Source organism: Syzygium oleosum, unplaced genomic scaffold (genome assembly GCF_021117445.2).
Source record: "Syzygium oleosum isolate NSW1041296 unplaced genomic scaffold, Sole_v2.1 Sole_v2.17, whole genome shotgun sequence".
Taxonomy (NCBI): domain Eukaryota; kingdom Viridiplantae; phylum Streptophyta; class Magnoliopsida; order Myrtales; family Myrtaceae; genus Syzygium; species Syzygium oleosum.
This window is the reverse complement of record NW_026607501.1, coordinates 3,779,697-3,805,279: the sequence shown is the minus strand read 5'-3', so window position 1 is coordinate 3,805,279 and position 25,583 is coordinate 3,779,697. Positions and strand designations below refer to the sequence as shown.

At 39.8% G+C, this 25,583-nt stretch overlaps 3 protein-coding genes and 1 long non-coding RNA gene across 4 annotated transcripts; 1 reads left to right on the top strand and 3 right to left on the bottom strand.

Annotated features, from left to right (window-relative positions):
• Nucleotides 1-2,120: 2,120 nt before the first annotated feature.
• On the bottom strand, nucleotides 2,121-5,053 carry LOC115676684 (LEAF RUST 10 DISEASE-RESISTANCE LOCUS RECEPTOR-LIKE PROTEIN KINASE-like 2.1). Its single transcript, XM_056319332.1, has 3 exons — nucleotides 4,198-5,053; nucleotides 3,485-3,520; nucleotides 2,121-3,374 (listed from the first exon to the last, which is right to left on the bottom strand). Exons 1-3 carry the CDS (start codon nucleotides 4,982-4,984, stop codon nucleotides 2,518-2,520), a joined length of 1,680 nt encoding a protein of 559 aa, XP_056175307.1. The 5' UTR covers nucleotides 4,985-5,053; the 3' UTR covers nucleotides 2,121-2,517.
• Nucleotides 5,054-9,583: 4,530 nt separating this feature from the next.
• On the top strand, nucleotides 9,584-13,526 carry LOC130140300 (uncharacterized). Its single transcript, XR_008818311.1, has 3 exons — nucleotides 9,584-9,697; nucleotides 10,058-10,160; nucleotides 13,321-13,526. It is a non-coding gene; the product is annotated as an uncharacterized LOC130140300 (long non-coding RNA).
• Nucleotides 13,527-20,872: 7,346 nt separating this feature from the next.
• On the bottom strand, nucleotides 20,873-22,263 carry LOC115676580 (LEAF RUST 10 DISEASE-RESISTANCE LOCUS RECEPTOR-LIKE PROTEIN KINASE-like 2.4). Its single transcript, XM_056319338.1, has 2 exons — nucleotides 21,915-22,263; nucleotides 20,873-21,735 (listed from the first exon to the last, which is right to left on the bottom strand). The coding sequence occupies exon 2, from the start codon at nucleotides 21,731-21,733 to the stop codon at nucleotides 21,035-21,037; it is 699 nt and encodes a 232-aa protein (XP_056175313.1). The 5' UTR covers nucleotides 21,734-21,735; nucleotides 21,915-22,263; the 3' UTR covers nucleotides 20,873-21,034.
• Nucleotides 22,264-23,747: 1,484 nt separating this feature from the next.
• Nucleotides 23,748-24,954, bottom strand: LOC115676691 (LEAF RUST 10 DISEASE-RESISTANCE LOCUS RECEPTOR-LIKE PROTEIN KINASE-like 2.8). The gene has a single exon (XM_030599654.2). The coding sequence runs from the start codon at nucleotides 24,806-24,808 to the stop codon at nucleotides 24,308-24,310; it is 501 nt and encodes a 166-aa protein (XP_030455514.2). The 5' UTR covers nucleotides 24,809-24,954; the 3' UTR covers nucleotides 23,748-24,307.
• Nucleotides 24,955-25,583: the final 629 nt, after the last annotated feature.

The window sequence follows — 25,583 nt, the reverse complement described above, 5'->3', positions numbered from 1 at the left end:
GGAGAAGTGAAGGAAAATTGACCGGACACGTAAGGGGCGTGCCGATAGACAGTCCCTACAGCAAGCATTAAGACTCCATTTCTCGCGGGCTAATTCCATAAAAAGCGCTAACTTTATTTTGAGTGACAATTTTGATATGTACTTTTTTTTGTCCCAATAAAAAGTACAAACTTTCACTCGAATTCAAAATCTGGCCCCCGTAATGTAAAATTTTTAAATTATTCTGGTCAGATTTGAAATTTAAGTGAAAGATGATTTTTTATGAGATAAAAAAAGTTCGGATTAGAATTGTTACTCAAAGTAGAATTGGTGCCTTTTTTTTTTTTTTTGGAATTATGAACATTTCTCACACAGTCGCTGATATTCTGGGGGCGCCTACTGACCATTCGGGCCACGAAAGATCAACATGAAACTCCCCGAAGATGCACAGCAGGCATTAAGGTTTGCCTTGAGTCCGAAAAATTACATGAAAAGGTTGGAGACCCGTGAGGGTCGATTGGGAACTTGCCTCATGGACAGCACAAGACCTCATGGACAGCAACATGTGACCATGTAACACCTCATATACGAGTAAAAAATCGCACCGGAATGTCTAGAAATCGAAGTAAACCAACTACTATGCATGCATACATCAACATATACACAAATGTGATGTAAATGCGATCTACAACTATGCTAAGTAAGAACAAAAAGATACTCGACAGAATTTAAATACAAGCAAATGAGATGGATTTAAACACCAAAATGGACACATATGCCGCGAAATACAAAATGGAGTTGTCGTATGCCATCCTTAAAGTTAAATAACCCCTAAATGAGCTGAAATGACACAAGGAAACATGAATATTCAACAAAGATGATGAGGAACTCACGGCTTTTTAATGGGACGTATTAGGATTTATTATAACAACAAGCATCAACCTTGAAACAAACCGAAATGTAATTTTTTTTTTCAACCAACATAAAAAAAAGGACTGATTCTACCGAAGATAACATTGCTCCTTGACGTGAGAACACATACATTTCCTTATAAAAAAGGAACCCATTACTCCATGTGACCATTACATTTTGGTCTCCAATTCGACTTTGAATTCCGAATCTTAAGCTCTAGTGATGATGAATCGAAAAAATAAAGATTGAAACAAAACAAATACATCGATCTTACCTTTAATACTTCGGCCCGAATGAGCTCTTTCGAATCACGGCAAGAGTTTAGAAATATGTGGAATTTCTAAGTCTTTGATGTATCATGATGAAGAGTGTGGCCTATTTATAGGTTATATGAAATGACTATCTAAGGTCACATATCATATATGAATAATCTAATGAAGATATGGAAAGTCAAGGAAATTATCGTCTAACCTACATAGATGCGGCTAGAGAGAGAGAGAGAGAGAGAGAGAGAGAGAGAGTAGTAGAGAGAGAATGTGTCCTTTAAAACCCTAATCCCTTTTTTCTTTGGATAGTTCGAGCCTTTAAGCCAAATGTTTTGAATAAAATTAGGGCAAAGTTTGTGCCTCCCCCCTTGCATGCATGAGGCCGTTTAACTTGAGCTTCCTCTTCGTCCCTCCAATTTTTCAGGTTTTCAACTTTTTCCCTCCTAATTCTTCATGGGTGGCCGGCCAATGCATGCTCCATTTGAGAGCGTCTGGGCGGCCACCAAAAGCTCTCTCGTGGGCCGAAATTAAGGCCCTCTCGAGTGGGCCAGGGGCGAACCCACCAGATGGGCTTCAAAATTCGGCCCGTTCTTCGTGGTTGATTGGTATGACAAAGTTATGTGTTTGTGAAATATAAAATGATCCGCGAGCCTTGTTTCCTTTTTTCTTTTTATTATACAATTTTTTTTATTTTAACTTATGTCTATGAATTGGATTACCCATGCCGTAGTGAAAATTCTAAAATCACAATGTCCCTAATCGTGATGAGATGTAGCAATGTGAATACTAAATGATACGGGGTCAATTTTTTGGGTTGGGTTGGGGGGGGGGGGGGGGTTCAATTTATGTTAGAAATTAGATCCTTGATTTTGATAAAATGCGATCGAGACCCATATGTGAAAATTTAGGTGTCAACAATGCACCTTTCACTTGTTCTTCTTCTTCTTCTTTTTTGCATCGTACTTGTAGAAATTCAACCTAGACATTTGATCACAAATTTATGAACAAGTCAATAATCATTAATTTTGCAGTTGCTTGTTCACAAACTATGTTGGTCTCATACAATTGATATTGAATAATCCAAACTCGAGTCATTACTCTCTTGTAGAGATGAACTTTCACATGGACAAGCTGCAAGTGATCTTGAGGGTGATGACAGGGATGGTTTGGGAGGAATTTGCAAGGTGTCAACACTTCCCTTCAGCATCTCCGCAACTTGGGTCATACATGGTCGAGCTCTTGGATCGATCTGGATGCACCATAAGCCTATTATAATCATCTTCTTCGCGATTATTTCATCGTCCTCATTTGTGATCCCTCGCAGCCCAAGCTCTTCTCGAAGCTCTAGGCGTTGATGGACCTAATGAGGGAAGTACGTTTCACTAGTACGATCTACTGCGACTTCGATATTTTTCCTCTTGCCGACCATCTCAAGAACCATCATACCATAGCTATAGACGTCTGATTTGTGAGAAACCCCTCCAATATTCCTCATGAATAGCTCCGGAGCAATGTATCCAGGGGTACCTCGAGCACCTAGCATTGACACGATGCTCTCTTGTCTCGGGCATATTTTGGCAAGACCAAAGTCGGAAATCTTGGGACAATAGTTTGCGTCGAGGAGAATATTATGAGGCTTTATGTCAAAGTGTAAGATCCTAGTGTTGCAGCCTCTATGCAAGTACTCTAGTCCGTGAGCTATGCCAAGGGAAATCTGGTACAATGTGTCCCAACTCAATAGTTGATCTACCTCCAAATTGTTACTCCTGCTGAATATGAACTTTTCGAGGGATCCATTGGGCATGAACTCATAAACCAAAGCTCTTTTGCTTCCTTCAAAACAGAATCCCAGGAGGCTGACAACATTGACATGAGAAGTTCTGCTTATGCTTGCAACTTCATTGAAAAATTCTTCAGCATCGCCTTTTAGCTTCTTTAGAAGCTTCACCGCCACAAGTTGACCATCTCGAAGATTGCCTTTGTACACACAACCATAGCCTCCCTGGCCTAACTTTTCTTTGAAAGAGTTGGTCATCCTCTTGATGTCTTTGTAGGTGTATCTTCTCGAAGAGATGAGTCCCTCGATTTTCATTTTGTCATCGAAATGTTCGCTCCTCTGCTTTATCAAAGCCATAATTCTTCTGATCATTGGTTTCTTCCTGAAGGAAATCATTAAAATAAAGGCGATCCCAATTCCTGTTCCCATTGCAGCTATTCCTAAAAAAACAGAATATCGTCAAACAACAATCTCACTTCATCACTTTATCGAGGCTTCTAAGTTGCGAATATATAAAATACTCAGCGAAAAGCACAGTTTAGCGGATTACCTATGATAGCTTTTGTCCCCAAAATGCCTGGTTTCCCTGCTAGGACACAAGGCCTTATCAAGTGAATCCCAAATGAAGTAGCGATGAAACTAGTAAAGGAGTGCTTCCTACAGTGCAATAGATCGTGCATATATATCGTATTGAATAATACAGGGCTCATGCTTTGATCCACACTTATACTATTTGTAAATGAGGTCATGCCCAATTGAAAAACTGTTTTACTTATAGGGTTAAGATCTAATTCTATGTACAGCTCCTATCTATCGGTTGTTATATATTTCAATCGCACACTTGATCAGATTTTAGCCCCACTAATAGAGATGGAAGCTTTCTTTTGTGTGGTTATGTGCACGATAAATCCTAAGAAGAAAAGCAAGTTGTTTTAGTCCAAGATCTGCCAATTCTTCCATGAAATCGGCGCAGCTTCACTCAATACATTTAAACCATTGTTGGATATTTTGGGACGCAGGCACCAACCTCATGATCGAACAATTAAGGCAGCGAAGGTTGCAGAGGATGTGATGATGGAGGTCTCAAGAATTTTAAAAACTTACAGTCTAAATTGTATGCCCAGCCAAATGAGATTGTCAGGCTTTAGGGGCAAGAGCGGGTCGCTTCCAATTAACAAGCAAAGGGAAGGGTATGCCCAGCAATCCTTCTCATTGAACAACTGAATTGAAAACGACATGTTAGGCGAGAGTAAGCATACATACCCGAAGATCCGTGGCAGGTCCTTGGATAGGCTCTATCAGAGCAAAAACAATTGAATTCTCGCCTTGTCCAGTCATACCCGCATCTTCCCCCCGAAATAGTGCAATTTTCACACTGCGATGTGTTGGCAATCCAGGTGATCTCGAAGCCTTTGCTCAAGAACAAACTAATAGCAGCACGATTAATAGTAGCACTAACATTGCTGCCCTCCGATGGTGGTGGTAGAGCTGGAGCGTCATCACTGGGTGAAATTGGGACAAGGACACTGAAGTTGCATAGCTCGTGTGGTGGGTTTGCAAGATCCACATTGGGAGCAAAGTAGCCATCTCGAGATGCAGGACAAGAGAACTGATAAGATCCAGGGATCGGCGAAGGCAATGAATTGCAATCGTAGAATAAGGTGGAAGTGAGGTCACTGGAAGTGTAGTCGAAGAGATTGGAGTTTAAAGTGGTGTTGACATGTCTTCCAAGACATATATCATCCGATAAATCCATCCTTGCCACCTCAAGGATCTGCGTGCTCATATTCATGTGGATTACCCGATATTCCAGGGACTCCATGGACAGGGTCAGGTTATCTCTGTCACAGCCGAGCTCGTAGCCTGGATACCCACAATAACTCGGTTGCTCGCTATGCCTGAAAGGATAGCTGATTTGTTGATTATCGCAAACAAAAGGAGCGCACTCTTGGAACGGCAGGAATTCACCGGAAGCTGGCACCAGGAAGTGAATTTGGAGGGAGAAGGTGAAGAGCAAGGGGAGAGAGGAATATGACATGGTAAGATCCATCCAAAGGGAGATGGTTTTGGAGCAAACAAGGGAGGGTACATATAAAGGAAGAGGATGCAGAGGATAAGAATAGTGCTGCTTTGGGAATGAGTTGATCCAATGCACTAATGAGAAGCTTTTTGTCTTGCCAAGAGACTGAGACCTTTCCTAGTTGAACGAAGACCAAGACTTTGATATAGGATTTGGACTAGTATTCCCATATAACAGTTTGTACGCGCAACCCTCACTAATTATCAGAGTTTTTTGAGCTCATTCCTAAGCATAAAAGATCGCCAGGCAATTGCCTTACAATTCTCAGGGAACAAAATTTAGAACCACCCAATAAAGTATAGGGCCGTCCTTTTCTTTTGTAATATGACCAATCTCCTTAATGTCCTCTTTGGTGACGAAGTAGGTGTTGTCCGGAAGAGAGAGCATCGGGTAATCGGAGCCAGACAAGCAATTCTGGCCAGGGAAGCCGCAGAGTACAGCATGATTGCCAACAGTCCAGAATATGGAGATGTTGCCGAATTGGGACAAGGATGAGATGGTGTCGCAAATGATCGAGAAAGTGGAATGACTGGAATGACTTGATCCAATGCACTAATGGGAAGCTCTTAACTTAGTGATGTAGAACAGTTAGCCTGTGATTATCTTAAAGAATGTGATTGCCGTAATCGCCGGAAATCTCGGCAGTTTTTCTGATTAGGCAGTTTTTTTTACTTTAGGCAATTTCGAATTATCAATATTTCGTTTGATTTTATTAGATAAGATTAGATTTGATTTTATTAGATAAGATTAGATTTGATTTGATTTGCTTTGATGTTATCTTCATTAATTCGGATATCTTTAGGAGTCCTATCATTATAAAAGGACGTCCAGCTTTTTATTCAGATATTATGAAATTGAATTGAATTCCAGTCGAATCGTGGAAGAGTTTTCCAAGTTATCACTTCTATCTGCGTCACTTAGTCTTCCTCAATGTGAAAATCCACCTCCTTTCGGTCCTTTCCGAAATGCATACAATATAGTTCACCAAAATATTTTCTAGAGGACCCACCAGTGAGATTCATCTCTAAATAGAAGGAATATCGTGCATTGGCATTTTAAGGTGTAATCATATTGTCTTAGAGTCTAATCAATGGTTTAAAGTTGGACCTTAGACACTCTCTCCAAATGTCATGTTTCGGAGAAAATATCTCAACCAAAAAGGCAGCCAAGAAGAAGAATCAAAAGAAAACCAGAAAATGACACTTCAAATGTTCAGCGTTTACACTGATTTGAACGAGTCAAAATCAAAGTTTCTCTTCCAGCCCGGTTGAGTGTATCTATATACGAGACTGGTGACCCCGGACTCAAACGAAAAGAATACACTATATATCTTCACGGCGCATTTACTAATGCATAAATCATTGAAACATGAATTGTTAATTTTGCTTGTATCTTCTTTTCTAGGAAAAATTAGACGATCAATCATTTTTCTTTCTTTCTGCAAGGTAAAGAAAGGGAAAGAAATAGGTAATTCTATGCCATTGGAAGAATAATGCTAAGTATAATGGGTGATTTTTTTTAATGAAAAGTGTAATAGGTAATTGAAATGTGACTTATATAGTCTGAGACATCACTTAGTAAATCAAGTTAAATGACTAATCGTGATATACCTAATATCACCTCATCATTTGAATATTCACGTAGGCTAGCTACCATATACTAGAATACTGATATCCTATTTTAATTGCATCAATGCGTGGTGCTAACGGATCTGGTTTCAGATCTAAGGCTTGAGTAGGCATCGACCATGAAGAGTTCATTCTAACATCGGAATGGAAAGGAGACGATACCACAAAGGGTTAGACTTAACTGGACTACCATGCTTGACATCAAGATCATTGATTGAGCATTGATAACAAGGAATTGCTAACATGTTGATTACACTTAATCACAAAGGAAGTCGGTGCGTTTTTTTTTTCTTTAGCTTTCGCTCGCAAGGGTTGCCGGCTGACCCTTGCCGGCTCTAGGCGAGGGTCGCTGGCCAGAGTTAACCAAAAAAAAAAAAACAAAGAAAAGAAAAAAAGGAAAAATAAATAAATAAATTCGAAAAAATATTTAAATAATTTTTAAAATAATCTACGTTAGCACTAGTCGTGCCAAGTAGGACGACCTACGTCCACGTCAGCGATTTCTGGTCAAAATTGGACAGATGGATTCAATTGGCAAAACTTGAAAAGACTTAGAATTTAATTGGCAAAATTGAAAAGTTGAGAATTGAATTGATAAAAGTGAAATAGGTTTAGGATTTTTCAGATAATTTTCTCAAATTTAATTCCTGACTAGTTCTTTAGAATAATCCATGATAAAAACTTTAAGTGAAATGACAAATCTCTCAACTATGCTTGTTAAATGAATTAGGTCTATCCGATTCAAGAGTCCATGTCAATTGAATTCACATGTATGCATTATTCGAACACTCGATGTTAATGCATCAATGTCCCACGCGGAAAAATTTGCCCTGGAAAGTCTTGAGGAACAAACCATGAAACTTCCTAGTCAACGGGACCTCTCAATCACAATATGGATGGAGGACTCGCCAACGCGTTGAAATTGCGCTTAGGATTCTTGTCCCTGTCTTTTCTTCCAACATACAAAACTTTAGTGCCAACAAAAATTAATTGTTTATATTATGTTGCACATTTCATTGGGATTCTTGTCCCTTATCGGAGTTCCCGCTCCCTTTAATGTAACTTATAGCCCAATGCAATCATGAAATTAGTAATCACCCGCTGTTAGTGTTTTGAACCCCGGTATTTATTAGTAAGTTATGTGGTAACAAAACTTTTCGCAGTGTAATTTGCTATATTCTCTTTTACACTTTTAGTCTTCAATAAGTTGATAACTCGATGGAGTGAGATCGATGGCTTGTATAATATATGTGGCTACAGTAAGATTAAGGAATTAATCATCTTAAATCATTGACAAATAAGATTTCATGTGTAATCAAGTATTATAACGTCATGGTACTTTCATTTTCTAGAATTCTCGAGAATAATCTTTTACGGCACAATAATACTGAAAAACTATCATGGAAAAATCCAAGGTTAGTCGGCACCATGCATCGACGCAATTATCAGCCATGGTTATATTATAATAGAGGATGTTAATATTCAGATGATGAGGCGACATTAGGTATATTAAGATTGTTACATTAAATTGATGTACTGAGTAGTGTTCCAGACTACAAAAGTAATTTTTTAGTTTTCTAGTATACCTAGTGTCATTCTTCGACATATTTGTTCCTGTTTCAACTTCGTATATGTAATACGCGCTGCATGGGGAAAAATGTTTGGCTGTGAAGGAATGTCTTGGTCTTGGTCTTGGTCGTCGCAAACAACCATGTTTCGCAAGTGGCGCATAAATTATACCAATGGACTTGAAAGTGGAAAAAGCTGAGGAGAAGAGTGGAGAGTAGCAAAAGGATTTGTTGAAATGATATCTCGAACTCGAGCTCAGAAGAAAATCGAACTCGGTCTAAATTGATTTTGTATAAGCATGAAAGTTGATTTTCTATTCTTTCCTTTTTTTTCCTCCCCTTCTTCCTACTCCAGCCGGTCACCGGGCCTTGGCAATTGGCCAAAGGCAAGGGCCAGCGAGGTTGAGCCTCGCCGTCGTTGGGCGAGGCTGAGCCCGGCTGGAGGAGGAAGAAGAGGAGGAAAAAAAAAGAAAAAAAAGAAAAAATATAGAAAAGAAAAATCAAAATACAAATTTTAAAAAATATTAAAATATTTTTAAAAATTGTTTATGTCAGCGCCACGTAAGCTGGCTGGCGTCCAAGTTAGCAATTTCTGGCTAAAATTGGTCGAATGGGTTGAATTGGCAACAAGTGAAAATATTTAAGACTTAGAACTCAATTGACAAAATTGAAAGGTTTAGGACTACATTGATAAAAGCGCAATAGGTTTATGACTCTTTAAACAATTTTCCCCGAGCAAATCAGATGGATTTAAACACAAAAACAGACACATATGGTACAAAATACAAAATGGAGTTGTCGTATGCTATCCTTAAAATTAAATAATCACTAAATGAGCTGAAATGATACAAGGAAACATGAATATTCAACAAAGATGATGAGGAACTCACGGCTTTGCAATGGGATATATTAGGATTTAAAATACCGACAAGCATCAACCTTAAAACAAACCGAAATGTAACTTTTTTTGAATTAACATAAAAAAAAAAAAGACTGATTCTACCTAAGATAACATTACTCCTAGACGTGAAAACACATTACTCATTACTCTATCGAGACATTTTGCTCTCATATTCGACTTTGAACTTCGGAGTTTAAGCTCTAATGACGATGAATCGAGGAAATAAAGATTGAAACGAAACAAGTACATTAATCTTGCCTTCAGTACTTCGGCCCGAATGAGCTCCTTCAAATCACGGCAACAGATTAAAAATATGTGAAATTGAAAATTATGAAATTTCTATGTATTCGATGTATAATTATGAAGGGTACAACTTACTTATAGGTTTTATGAGATTATTATCTGTTGACACCCGAATTTTCGTAGACCATCCAAGCATTCATTTCTTTTGCAAAACTATAAAAATAGAAATTTCAACGAAGAAGACATCAACTAAAACTGTTCGTCATCCGGGAAAAGAAGGCTGACGACTTTGTGGAACTCAGTTGACTGGATCCTAACGTTTCCTTCTTGCCACAGTAACCAGGTAAACTTCCTGCTTGCAATGCTTTGTTCTCTATGTTACACTGAGGCATAGAGCGCCGAATTTAATGAATGATTTCTGGTCAAAATCGTGTGAGACCGAAGTGGATTTGTGGAATATATTGGTGATTCAGAACTTTGTATGCTGTGTTTAAGCGGAAAATCGTTTGGAAATCAAATCGGAAAAATCGTTTCCGAAGTTGCATATCATATGTTCGACAAAATGCTTAACTGAAGAACCGAATTGATTTTCGTGAAATCGATGCGTGGAGCTCGTTCTTTTGTGCTTGATTCGGTCTTAGTTTGATGAATCAATACTGAATCCGGTGTTTTTTTCCGTGATTCCGTGGCATTTATGCATAAGGGTTCGGTCATGGATGAGACTTCCGTCGGAGATATATTCCCCCTCGCCGGAGCTAAGCCAGCGGTTTGAGGCCGCCCGAGTTAGTCTACTCATCTCCGTTTTAGTACGCATATGCTTGTTTGTATACTAGATTAGTTGTATGGATTTGGTGAATGAATTTTTTGGGCCGGAATAGGTGACCGGCGTTTTAGAAACTGCCGACCAGCTAGTGGCCGGCAGTGATTTGGCGTCGGCCGACCGACGGGGAGTGGTGGTCGGTGTTGGCAGTTAGTGTTGATGGCGGGATCCGTTGGCCAGAGCTCCGGCATGAGGTTCGCGTTAAAAATTGGTCCAGGGGAGTTCTGGTGAGGAAGACGTAAGGAGGATGACGACACAGAGAAAAGGAAAAATAGAAAATAGAAAAAAAAAAACGAAATACAAAATAGAGAATAAAAGAAATTAAAAAAAAATCAGAAAAAGAAATAGAAATTTCGGATATAATGAAAACCGGGTCGGGTTCTCTTTGGGTCGGAGCAGAGGAGCTGATGGGCTAGAGATTAAGACAGGTAAATGGGATCAACATTTTTGTGACTGGGCTGAACTTTTAGTTGGGCTAAAATGAATAAAAAAAATTGGAAAACTTGGGCTTGAATTGTTGATAGCTCATCAGAAGAGACCCAAATTTTAACTGGGCCCAAGGACCGGTCCGAATTGCGAATCTGACCCGGACCGCTAGAGTCTGAATCAGACTAGCTAATTGGACCGGGTTCCTTGACCCGGTCCGGAGTCCTTTTCTTTTTTCAAAATAAAAAATTCATAAAAAAATAAAAAAATTCTGAAAATCCAGAAAAATAAAAAATGGGGAAAAAGCTATAAAAAAAATTAGAATTCACATAGTTTAGAGCTTTTAATAAACACTTTAGGTTTGAACAAAAATTGAAACCAAAATTGAATAAGCTTTTAGGGTTTTATCTTAGGGATTTTTTATTGTTTTTTTTAGAGACGATGCTAGGTCGTTGTTTGTGCACTTTCATTCTGTTTTCATTTGATTGCGCACTTTAAATACATTTTTTTGTTGTTTTTCTTTTTTAGAATGGTTAGGACGAAATTTTAAATTCTCGATTTGTGAAAGAATGCCCTGACATTTTGGTTAGCAAATAATCAAGTTTAGGTACTGAAAATGCATTAATTGAAAAAACTAGTGTAATTAAGTCTCTGATCCCTAAGAATCTCTAGTTGCGTATGTTTTTGAGATAACACTCCCTTATCTTGATTAGGGTTTCTAGCCGACCCTTCATCGTGATTAGTGGCGACTCCTATCGAACATATAAATTTAAACAATCAATATTACGCAAGGTATGAACTTAGGGAAGGTCCCATAAAATACCTCTAAATCTACTTCCCGAGGAGGCCCTCGAGGTGTAGGTTGCTACATTAGCTAAGGTAACATATCAAATTTGCATAATCAAATGGAGATACGGAGAATCTCTTAGATATATACATTATCATAAGAAATATAGAAAATCAAGGAAAATATCGTCTAACCTACATAGAAACAAGAGAGAGAGGGAGAAAGAGGAAGAGAGAGAGAGAGAGAGAGAGAGAGAGAGAGAGAATATGTCCTTTAAAATCCCATTTCCTTTTTTCTTTACATACTTCAAGCCTTTAAGCCAAATGTTCTGAAAAAGATTAGGGCAAAGTGGGTGCCTCCTTCCTTGCATGCTTGAGGCCATGTGATGCGTGCTTCCTCTTTGTCCCACCAATATTTTCTCTATGCTCCATTTCAAAATGAGGCCCATTCTTAGTGGTTAATTGATATTAGGGGTGAGCGATTTCAAGTTCTATATAGATTCTCCCTAAAACCTGGAACCTATCTATGGGAACAGATTTATCATTTTTTTTGAACCTAGAATCTACCATACGTATCTTGGAACTTGAAATCTATTCTGTCACAGGTTCTAGGGTCAGTTCTAAAGTCTACCCAAGTTTTACATGTATTATTAATTGAACAATTGCAATGAATCATTACCTTTAATGACAACCACTTGCTGCTACGACCCACCGACCATAACTTATATTTAGACACACAAAAAATATGAAATATTAATAAGTCATAAAATGAAAGCTTAAATTAGTTGTACCAGATTATACACTAATTATCTAATGCAATGTGTTGGAAACAAATGTGGAAGAACAAATTTAGAACACAAGAATTTACGTGGTTCGATCACAAGGTGATCTACGTCCATGGGCGGGGCAAAATAAGATTCCATTATAATCAAAGAAAGTACAGTTTGCAGAAGTCGAAACAACGACTTAACAAAATCTCACAGTTCACAAATCTCTTCGAAAACAAAATTCTCTCTACATCAATGAGAAAATTTAGCCGCGGTATAAATAGGGCTCCCAAAAAATATCGGCCCAACCCTCCGCGTCACGAACTAAATCTCAATTTTTTCTCCACTTTTGGGTCGCACAAAAATATGTCGGGTCGGGTGATAAACCGAACCGAGTACATAAAATTCAAGATATATTTAACACAATGGAATACTGCGGGATCACGCGAAGACATAGACTAAGAAAAAACACAAAAAACTTGTGTAAGGTTTTAGGTTCTACTTACCTACAACTTGGAACCTATTCGTCGAAATAGATTTCCTAATTTTTGGAACTCGGAATCTATCTTGCATACCTTGAACCTGGAATCTACCGGTTCCCACAGGTTAGGTTCTTAGATTTTAGGTTCTACCCTGAAATCATGCTCACCCCTAATTGGTATGATAAAGTTAATGTATTTGTGAAATATAAACTGATCTGCGAGCTTTGTTTCCATTTTTTATAATTATTTAACTTATTATTTTCATTTGTTTTTTATTTTATTTATGGTCTATGAATTGGATTAACCATGCCGTAGTGAAAATTCTAAAATCACAGTGTCCCTAATCGTGATGAGATGTAGTAAGCTATGTAAATACTAAATGATATGGGGGTCAATTTTTTGGGTTAGGGGGTCAATTTATGTCATAAATTAGATTCCTAATTTTGATAAAATGTGATAGAGATCCATATGTGAAAATTTAGGTGTCAACAATGCAATTTCTCTTTTTTTTTGGCATCGTGCTTGTAGAAATTCAACCAACACATTTGATCACAAATTTATGAACAACTCAATAATCATTAATTTTGCAGTTGCTTTTTTTTTTTCAAATAGTATGTTACAAACTATGTCGGTCTCTTATACTTGATATTGAATAACCCCAATTTGAGTCATTACTCTCTTGCAGAGACGAACTTTCACATGGACAAGCCGTAAGCGATCTTGAGGGTGATGACAAAATGGGTTTGGGAGGAATTTGCAAGGCCTCAACACTTCCTTTTAGCATCTCCACAACTTGGGTTGTACATGGTCGAGCTCTCGGATCGATCTGAATGCACCATAACCCGATTACAATCATCTTCTTCGCATTTACTTCGTCCTCCTCATTTATGGTCCTACTGTTAGTGGTCTGCCCTAAGAATCAATCAAGATTGATACTCTAATATTAGTTGTGGATTAGGTTGTGTCGGAAAACCGATCTTCACTATACTTAGGTAGTCATAATGTGTTGCTAGAGACCGCTTATGACTTGTGGGCCAAAAGAGTTTTGGGCACACTGCTAATGTTTAGTGAACCTACAGGGTCGCACACAATAGCGAACGGACTTAATATTGTCTATGCGCCTTGATCTACTTAAGAAGTAGATTTTAATTTATTCTCCTATTTAAATTATCTATGCGATCGTGCGCGTTATGAGATAACGATTAAACGTACGATTGAATGGTGGACGGTTTGGCGGGCCCAAATAGCCCGGCCCACTCCTTTTAATTCCGCTAGATAATGAGGCTGTATAAATAGATAGAGAATCGTTCTCTGTCTAGGGTTTTTCGATAGAGTATCGAAAATCAAAAGGCGTTCAAGAAAAGAAACTTCAAGATCTTTCGCTATGGATCGTTGGAGAATTCCGTTCGTGTGTGTGGATACCGGTAGAGGCGCAACGCTTGGGGCGCTCATCCAGACACAATCAGTTGCTGATTTATCTTCGATCTGCAAAAGGTACGTATCGAAATTCCTTTTCGATTTCAATATACACATGGATCCTGTCTAGGGTTCTATATTCCGCTGCGTTGTTTTTCGTTGATGAACCCTACAGTGGTATCAGAGCTACTTGTGATATATTGAAATTGAATCGAAAACCCTAATTGTTGATACATATGATGTATGCCTGAAGTGAGTCTAAATTAGGGTTAGATGAATTTAAAATACGAATTGATATGATCAATTGAGAAGGAACGAAGCAGGGATGGGTCGATCCTGTTCCGCTCGCGTCGAAGCAGAGACGGCGTCGCGCCTGGGTTGTTGCCCGAGGCGGAGACCGCGGGCGGAAATGGCGACGCGTCTGGGCCTGTTGCCCGAGGCGGAGACGGCGGGCGGAGACGGCGACGCGTCTGGGCCTGTTGCCCGAGGCGGAGACGGCGGACGAAGACGACGGCGCATTTGGGTCTGCTGCTCGAGGCAGAGACGGCAGCGCGCCTGGTCTTCCGGCGCGTCGAGGACTCGCGGCGTTCGGCCAGTTGCGTACGGTGAGGGCGCGGGAGGCGGCAGCGACGGAAAGTTTCCCGAGAACACAGAATTGAGAATTCTGTCTAAGTTTTCGGGGCTCTCCTCAGCGAGACCACCGCAAGGGGCTCTGCCCCTTGACCCCGCGAGTGGCGCTGCCCCTCGACCCCGCAAGGGGGCGCAGCCCCCTTGACCCCTGCATGGAATTGGTCGTTCCCGTATGATTGATATATCTTTGTTGTTATAAGTGATGCTTTGTTGATGTTCAGAACATGCATACATTCACCACTACATAATTATTAAGAGTCCCTCATAAAATTAAGTAATAATATGATGCCTTTCCAATCATACACCTATTAAGACTTGAATCGTCAAAAGATGGGCCTGCCAAAGCAGGGTGTCTTTAATTATTTGAGTAAAATAGGATGGATAATGGTTATCCATAAGTCAAGATTGGTTTACTTAACGAGGCTATCAAAACGGTTTTGGGCCTTGAGGCATAGTGTTTGGGGATAAGATATGAGATGTCAACCCCAATAACCAAGAGTTGTATTCGATACAATTGACAAATAGTTGTCTACCTAAATAACTTAGTCTTGAGCGGTAAGCCAAAGTTTACTCGAGTCTTGGTAAAATATGGATCTTGGTCCACTATACTTATTGTGACACATGTTATAAAAGTATAGTTGGAGTTTATTATTTATAATGTTAATGAACAATTCACTTTGCATATTTGTTGTAGATAATGGCAAATAGCTCTGCATCACACTTTTCACTGCGATCTGTCCTTGAGAAGGACAAATTGAATGGTTCGAATTTTTTGGACTGGTATAGAAGCTTGAGAATTGTTCTCAAGCAAGAGAAAAAGGATTATGTCCTGGAGAAACCACTCCCTCAGAAGGCACCTCCTTCCAACGCTCCCCATGCTGAAAGGAATGCTTATCAGAAGCATAAAGATGATGCATTGGATGCATCATGTCTAATGTTAGCTACCATGAACTCAGACCTTCGGAAGCAGTTTGAGAACGTGGATGCCTATGATATGATCATGAACCTGAAAAATTTGTTTCAGGAACAGGCACGCACTGAAAGGTACCAAACGGTAAAGACTTTAATTGAGTGCAAGCTAGCAAGTGGGAGCTCAGTTAGCCCACATGTCATAAAGATGATAGGTTATATTGAAAACCTGGAGCGACTGGGCTCTCCCATTAGCCAAGAGTTGGCTACTGACATTATTCTTCAGTCATTGCCTCAAGATTATGACACGTTTGTTATGAACTATAATATGCATAATCTGAATAAGTCTTTGACTGAACTGCATGGGATGCTCAAAACTGCTGAGCAGAATATCAAGAAGGACCCTACCCCTAATGTTCTCATGGTTCAAAAGGGGAAAGGCTTTAAGAAGCCAGGTAAGGTCAAGGGTAAGGGCAAGGGCACTAAGCCTAAACCCAAATCCAAGACCAAACCGGGTCCGACTGCTGATGCTGGATGCTTCCATTGTGGGGAGAATGGACATTGGAAGAGGAATTGCAAGAAATATTTGGAGGATCTGAAGAAAAAGGGAAGTGAGACTTCCGATTCAGGTATTTATGTTATAGAAGTAAATATTACTACTAGTTCTACTTCATGGGTATTGGATACCGGTTGTGGTACTCACATTTGTATGAATGTGCAGGGACTAAAACAAAGTAGAACACTTACAAAAGGTGAAGTGGAGCTACGTGTTGGGAATGGAGCAAGAGTTGCTGCATTAGCCGTAGGAACATATGATGTAGCTTTACCTTCTGGCATGTTTTTAGAACTGAATAATTGCTACTATGTACCTGCTATACGCAGGAATATTATTTCTGTTTCTTTTTTGGACAAGGAAGGTTTATGTTTTGATATAAAGAACAATAGTTGTTCGTTTTATCTTAATGGATTATTTTATGGTAGCGCCCATATTGTGGATGGGATATATGTTCTAAGTCTTGATGTGCCAATCTATAATATAAATACAAAAAGGTTTAAATCTAATGATTTGAATCCAACCTACGTATGGCATTGTCGATTAGGCCACATAAACGATAAACGAATTCACAAGCTTCATAGCGATGGACTATTAAATTCATTTGATTTTGAATCATTTGATACATGTGAATCTTGTTTAGTTGGAAAATGACAAAAGCTCCTTTTACTAATCAAAGTGAGATGACAAAAGAATTATTGGCCCTTATACATACTGATGTGTGTGGACTACTAAGTTCTACAGCCAGAGGAGGTTATCAGTACTTCATTACATTTACTGATGATTTTAGTAGATACGGATATGTTTACTTGATGAAACATAAATCTGACTCATTTGAAAAGTTCAAGGAATTTCATAATGAAGTACAAAATCAACTTGGCAAGAATATCAAGGCTCTTCGATCTGATCGAGGAGGAGAATATTTAAGCCAAGAGTTCAATGACCATCTCAAAGAGTGTGGAATTGTTTCACAGCTCACTCCCCCTGGAACACCACAGTGGAATGGTGTCTCTGAGAGGAGAAATCGAACTTTGTTAGACATGGTTCGATCAATGATGAGTCATTCAGATCTTCCATTATCTTTCTGGGGATATGCACTCGAGACAGCTACGTTTACACTAAATAGAAGTCCATCAAAAGCTGTAGAGAAGACACCATATGAGATGTGGACAGGAAAAGTTCCTAGTATGTCTTTTCTAAATATTTGGGGTTGTGAAGCTTATGTAAAACGTTTACTTTCTGATAAGCTTGGACCCAAATCTGATAAATGCTTCTTTGTCGGATATCCTAAAGAAACGAAAGGATATTACTTTTATAATCCATCAGAGAACAAAGTGTTTGTTGCTCGAAATGGTGTCTTTTTAGAGAAAGAGTTTCTTACTAAAGGAACCAGTGGGAGTAAGGTAAACCTCGAAGAAGTTATTGTGCCACAAGAGGATGTTCCAGTTCATGAGGAACCTCAATTAGATCTACAAAGAGTTGTAGAGTCTACTCCAGTGGCACCTATAGTTCGTAGGTCTGAAAGAACACATCGTGAGCCTATGAGATATGGTTTTCACGTGACAGAACATCGTCATCTATTGTTAATAGAAAATGACGAACCTACGACCTATACAGAAGCTATGATGGACCCAGACTCCGATAAATGGCTTCAGGCCATGAAATCCGAAATGGACTCAATGTATCAAAACAAAGTTTGGACTTTGATTGATCCACCTAAAGGTGTCAAACCTATAGGGTGCAAGTGGGTTTTCAAGAAGAAAACTGATATGGATGGAAATGTTCACATCTATAAAGCACGGCTAGTAGCTAAAGGTTTCAAACAAACTCATGGTATTGACTATGATGAGACCTTTTCGCCAGTGGCCATGCTTAAGTCCATTCGGATTATCCTAGCGTGTGCTGCATATTATGATTATGAGATATGGCAAATGGATGTAAAGACAGCTTTTCTTAACGGAAACCTAGAGGAGGATGTGTATATGACACAACCTGAAGGCTTTACATCACCAGATGACACTAGGAAGATATGCAAGCTTCAACGTTCTATTTATGGATTGAAGCAGACATCACGGAGCTGGAATATTCGTTTCGATGAAACTGTCAAAGAGTTTGGCTTCATCAGAAACAAAGAAGAAGCTTGTGTATACAAGAAGTCTAGTGGGAGTGCAATTGTATTTCTAGTGTTGTATGTGGATGACATACTACTCATTGGAAACGACATTCCTATGCTTCAGTCAGTTAAGACATCGCTAGGAAAATTTTTCTCCATGAAGGACATGGGAGAAGCAAACTATATCTTGGGGATCAGGATCTATAGAGATAGATCTAAGAGACTTATTGGACTGAGTCAAAGTACATATGTTGACAAAGTCATCAATAGGTTTAATATGCAAGATTCCAAGAAAGGTTTTCTCCCAATGACACATGGCATAAGTCTTAGCAAGACTCAGTGTCCTTCAACACAAGATGAGCGAGACCGCATGAGTAGGATTCCTTATGCATCAGCTGTGGGATCCATCATGTATGCTATGTTATGCACTCGTCCTGACGTTGCTTATGCATTGAGCATGACAAGTAGATACCAGTCAGATCCAGGGGAACCTCACTGGATTGCTGTCAAGAATATCCTTAAGTACTTGAGAAGAACTAAGGATTTATTCTTAGTCTATGGAGGTGAGGAACAGATCACTGTAAATGGTTACACTGATGCTAGTTTTCAAACCGACAAAGACGACCTTCGATCGCAGTCAGGTTTTGTCTTTTGCGTGAATGATGGAGCGGTGTGCTGGAAAAGTTCCAAGCAGGAAACTCTTGCAGATTCTACGACAGAAGCTGAGTATATTGCTGCTTCAGAAGCATCAAAGGAAGCTGTTTGGATTCGAAAGTTCATAGAAGAACTGGGAATCAGTCCCACTAGTTCGATTCCAGTGGACCTCTATTGTGACAGCAATGGGGCCATAGCTTTAGGTAAAGAGCCTAGGTCTCACCAGAAGACCAAACACATACTCAGGAAGTATCATCTCATTCGAGAATTCATTGAAAGAGGTGATGTCAAGTTGTGTAAAATTGCAACGGAGTTGAATACAGTTGATCCGTTGACGAAGGCTCTTCCACAACCTAAGCATGAGCGTCATTGTAACGCTTTAGGCCTTAGACACATTAGTGATTGGTCTTGATGTGAGTGGGAGTATATGTGATATACATTTTCATTGTTCATTAATAAAATATATATTATATTTGATTTCGATTTAATTTGAGTATATAATTGAATGCGAAATCTTTACCCCCTGAATATTGAATATCCTTAATAGATAATCAAATACGTGATTTGATCGTGAAACTCTATTAATAGAGTGGATATTAATATTCTAAATGTCCCTAGTCAATTGCCATTGTGCATTGGGATGCAAATGGCGTTTGAGATTAGCATGTGAGTCAACTGATGACCAAGTTTCACAGGTCATGAATATAGAGATATAAAGTTGATCACATGGAATACATGTTGGAGAACATTGTATTGGACCGACCCGCTATGAGAATACTGTAGGATTGTTATATAATGTCATCAGTATTTCTCATCATAGCTATAGAGTATAGTCCTTTGACCTGAGTCTGCCATGGTTTCCTAGACGTGGATTGGCGTGCTTTAACATTGCCAAACGTCAGCCGTAACAGGTGATTATAAAGGTAATGGCTGGGTATGTCATGAAGCGTGCTGAGTGATGTGAGTAGACAAGATGGGATTTGTCCCTCTCATATAACGAGGGTATGATTTCCTGGCCTCCCATAGAGTTGAGACTGTGAAATGCATGGCCATGCTCAAGTTAGTTGAAGAGTCAACTACTTGTTTTGACAGTCTAACTGCGGTATCGGGAAAATGAGTTTAAGCTATATAAGGATGACACTTGTCTTGTCTTATGCTTAACTCGGAAATCAAGTGACAAAGAGACTTAGTTTATATGATTGGTTCTAGTGCAAGTGGGAGATTGTTAGTGGTCTGCCCTAAGAATCAATCAATGTTGATACTCTAATATTAGTTGTGGATTAGGTTGTGTCGGAAAACCGATCTTCACTATACTTAGGTAGTCATAATGTTTTGCTAGAGACTGCTTATGACTTGTGGGCCAAAAGAGTTTTGGGCACACTGCTAATGTTTAGTGAACCTACAGGGTCGCACACAATAGCGAACGGACTTAATATTGTCTATGCGCCTTGATCTACTTAAGAAGTAGATTTTAATTTATTCTCCTATTTAAATTATATATGCGATCGTGCGCATTATGAGATAACGATTAAACGTACGATTGAATGGTGGACGGTTTGGCGGGCCCAAATAGGCCGGCCCACTCCTTTTAATTCCGCTAGATAATGAGGCTGTATAAATAGATAGAGAATCGTGCTCTGTCTAGGGTTTTTCGATAGAGTATCGAAAATCAAAAGGCGTTCAAGAAAAGGAACTTCAAGATCTTTCGCTAGCACGTGGATCGTTGGAGAATTCCGTTCGTGTGTGTGGATACCGGTAGAGGCGCAACGCTTGGGGCGCTCATCCAGACACAATCAGTTGCTGATTTATCTTCGATCTGCAAAAGGTACGTATCGAAATTCCTTTTCGATTTCAATATACACATGGATCCTGTCTAGGGTTCTATATTCCGCTGCGTTGTTTTTCGTTGATGAACCCTACATTCCTACATAGCCCAAGCTCTTCGCGGAGTTCCAAGCGTCAGTGGACCCAATGAGGGAAGTATGTTTCGCTGGTTCGATCTACCGTGACTTCAATATTTTTCCTCTTACCAACCATCTCCAAAACCATCATACCGTAGCTATAGACATCCGATTTGTGAGAAACCCCTCCGATATTCCTTATGATCAGCTCCGGAGCAATGTATCAGGCGGTGCCCCGAGCACCAAGCAATGACACGATGCTCTCTTCTCTTGGGCATATTTTGGCAAGACCAAAGTCAGAAATCTTGGGATAATAGTTTGCGTCAAGGAGAATGTTGTGAGGCTTTATATCAAAGTGCAAGATCCTCGTGTTGCATCCTTTATGCAAGTGCTCTAGCCCATGAGCTATGCCAAGCGAAATCTGGTACAATGTGTCCCAACTCAATTGCTGATCTACCTCCCAAGTGTTACTCCTGTTGAATATAAACTTCTCGAGTGATCCATTAGGCATGAACTCATAAATCAAAGCTCTTTTGCTTCCTTCAAAACAGAACCCTATGAGGCTGACAACATTAACATGAGAAGTCCTACTTATGCTTGCAACTTCATTGAAAAATTCTTTTGCATCACCTTTCAGCTTCTTTAGCAACTTCACTGCCACAAGTTGACCGTCTCGAAGCTTGCCTTTGTACACGAAGCCATAGCCTCCCTGGCCTAACTTTTCTTCAAAAGAGTTAATCATCCTGTTGATGTCTTTGTAGGTGTATCTTCTCGAAAAGACGAGTCCCTTGATTTGCATTTCACCATCGCAATGTTCGCTCCTATGCTTTATCAAAGCCATAATCATTCTGATCACTGGTTTATTCGTGAAGGAAAGCATTAAGATAAGGGTGACCACAATTCCAGCTCCTAATGCAACCATTCCTAAAAAAACGAAGAATATTTTTGAGTAGCAATCTCACTTCATCATTTTATCAAGGCTTCTGAGATTTTATTGCAAACATTGATTCCGTTGAGCACTGATACAAGCTTACTGTCATAGAGTCGGAACTAATTGGAGAGAAAATATAGAGAAGTGGAAGAGTGAGTCTTGAAATAATTACCTATTCCGATTTTCAGTCCAACCTTTCGTTTTCCTGAGACAGCAGTCGTCAAAAGTAAAAAATGTGTCAACCGAATTGCACACTGATGAGTTCAAAGTGTCTAAGATATAAGGATCAGGGAACATCATGAGGTTATAGCACATTCAGTTTCAAGAAAGAAAAAGGACCACGATCGAGTGAAAAGATTACAATTTCACCAGTTTGGCTCAGTCCTCCTCTTGAACTCTTTTCGTGGATCAATTAGTGACATCTTTCTAGAGAAATTGGAAGCACATGCTAATGGATCTGTAGCTGATTGACTAACAAGGATAGACATTAGCTAAAATCCTGGATACTAGAGCTATCAGGGGATGCACAGGAAGACAGGAAAAAGCTCTAGGGGATGCACAGGAAGACAGGCAAAAAAAAATTCTAACTGGTACAGAAGTAGCAAATACTCTGCAATATGATCAACAATGTGGTATCAGAGGCGAAGGCAGATATAAACTTTCTGTGGCACTAATTGAATGGGCGGGATGTTCTAGTCATGTCTCAACTCTTTTGGCTTCTAAATGGACCTATAGGGTTGAGTAGAAGTCATTCCACGGATAAAACAAGTGGGCAGCTGATGTTCAGGCAAGAATTTTCAAGCTTCTTGAATCGTAAACACCCATTTGATAACTCGCAAACTATTGTAGAAAGATAGAAACATAAAAAATATATGAGATTCCGATAACAAATCTTGGGACCCAAGAGATTGGAGAGTTTTCTATGCAGTGGTAAGCGAGTCCACAGTCTAAGCCAAGGCGAAGAAATTGGAAAAGCTTAAGGACATTATTAACAGCACGTATAAATAAGTGCGCAGTTCACCTCTATCAATAATTTATTTCAACTACACAAATGACCAGATTTTAGCACCACTTGTGGAGACATAGTTTTTCTTTTCATTTGGTTGTGTTCATAATAAAAGCCGAAGAAGAAACCAGTAGTTTTAGCCCAAAATTTGCAAAATTTTACAGTAAAGTCAAAGTATCTCTATTCAATGTATTTAAACCATAAAGATCTAACAATTAATTGCAGTAATTGCATTCCAGTTCAATAGTAACCCCTTCTTCAAGCTATTGAAATCGGCATTAATGTAAACAGGTATGCTAACTGCAGAATAGCAGGAGCTGACGGTAGAATAGTAATCCATTTCCAAATTCTTCCTCGGGAAAAAAGCAAAGAATGGTGGGTGGAGTTGCTAGCACAGACCACTGGATATGTAAAAACCTGTCGGCTGTGAGGTGCAATTATAGCAGAAGAACAAATCAGCATTAGTGGAACTGAGATTGAAAGGTGTCCTTTCGAGGCCGATATTACAAGGCGGAGCATCACAGGATTCCTGGTACATGGGGGCATTAATTAGGAGGAACGAATTGTTCGCATGGAAGATATCCTTGTTGATGAACTCCCCGTTGAGAAAGTCAGGACAGCGTATATCTCTTTGCAGGTAATCTGGAAATTCGGATAGCCACAATAGGACTCTTGTTCGCCAGAAATCCTAAAGGGGTAGCTGAAGTTCGGCCCATAGCTGCAGTTCCGAGGCATGCAGGCCTCGTATTATGCATCATCCGATAGAGCCAGATAGACTGAGTTGGTGAAGATGATGATAAGGACCAATTGGTGACAATTAGCTACACACATGAAGTTTTGATGATTCATTTGGACAGGAAAGAGGCAGAGGATTGCAGAGGAAAGGAGAAAGAGGTAGGAGAGAATGTGGAAAGCATTTGTGGAAACATCAAATGGTTGGTTTGCTCCTATCACGGTCATGTGCTAGTTCTTCAACTTCGAAGCAAATACCAAGCGAGGCAGAAAGTCTTCTGATGCGTGCATTATTCAAACACCCAATGAAGAAAATTTGCAAAAAATTTTCCCCACAAAATCCTGAGGAACAAACCATGAAACTTCCTAGTCAAAGGGACCTCTAAATTACAATTAGGAGCAAGCCTCCCATTATACAAATCTTCGTGACTAGTCAGCGAAAACGAGTCTCTCTCATGAAGAATTGATGGCCAAGCAGTAGCTAACTTGAAATTTCCTCTTGCTAGGCGCCCCAAAATGGAAAATCATAGAAAAGTCATTCTTGTCGCATGATATTCTTAGATGGAGGAAGACAAAACAAGTATGGCGCCATCAAATTTCCAACAAAAGAAACAAGCGGATCACATTCAATCAAATCGAGTTTTCTCTGGACAAGTTCTTGGGGTCCATTGGCCATATGATCTTCGAGATACTAATCAAAACTTACTCCACAGCAGCTCAAGGTTTAGTGATTTTCGTGCATATTCTACGCTGTCGATAATAGAATCTCATGCGCTGATACAGAAAAGAACCCACCAAATGAAGTAGAGAATGATCACTTGGGAATGCTACCTAAAGAACGTACCAGGGTGATTGCAGGTACGAGCGTTGGGTTTGTTGCGGCAATGACACGTGAAACTAGATGATGAAGAAGAGGAGCTGCTACTGCATAACCCGCCAGAAGAAGCGCACGCCGAGCACTCAGGTTGGTCACTATACTGAGCATCGAAACCTCGATTCAAAGCTTCTTGCAAGCTGATATTGCGTCTGCCAATATCATCGAGGGCGCTCTGAAGAACAGGAACCTTGATGCTCTTGATGCAGTTGGTGACGTTAAACGGGTGACTATTCAAGAAAATGTCATCCATGAAGAAAGCCGACTTCCTGGAGTCGTTGTAGAAGCACTCGAACTCATTGCTTACGTTCTTCAACGTGTCCAAACATCCGTAGAAGATGCTAAGGCTCTTAACGGCTGGGTTCATATGGAAGAGAGTGGACTCCATTATACTAGTATTCAAAAACTCGCGCAAGCACATACCGTCCATCAGATCCATCCTCGCGATCGTCATTGTACGAAGATGTTGATCAATCTTGAGGACTCGGTACTTTTGCACTTGGTACTCAACGATAGGGTGCTGCTCCTCATAGCACTCGACCTTGAATCCTTCAAGTCCACAGAATTGGGGTCGGCCACCTCCCCAGAAAGGATAAGTTAAATTTTCGACAGTTCCACAATTAAAAGAGCCACGGCATTTGGTATAGTGGACATCGTCGTCTCCCTCGCATAAGAGAACTCGTGGGACGATGAGGACGACGAGAACGAAGACGAGGATGGAGGGTGAAGGGGAGGAGAGAAGGAGAGTGGCTGCGTCACCCATTTGAGTAAGTTCATGCTCTCACGGGTGCAGAATATCATGTGGAAAGAGGGGTTAGAGTTAAGAGAGGCATGCCAAGGATGGAGAAATTCTTTTCTTATTTACCTTCTCGGAAGACTGAAGTGTGAAAGAGATGGATGTGGTTAATTCTTCTAAGTATAGTATAAAAAAAACTATTCTGACCGCTGACTTTGACCAAGACCAGTTTCAGTCTTCTGACATTTCGTGAAGGTGATGAGCAAGTGATGAGGAAGATGTGGCCGGGAAACATGCAAAGCAATTTCCTCCGGATTTCTTCCCATGTAGTTGAGATTGAAAAGTGAGACTTTTTTGTAGGTTCTCACTGTGAAAAAGACTTTTTTATAGGACGGAGAAATTCGTTTTTCGTTCACTTTCTCCGGACTGAAATGTGAAAGAGATGGATGTGGTTGATTCTTCCTCAGTGTGAAAATCATTCCCCTCTCAGTCC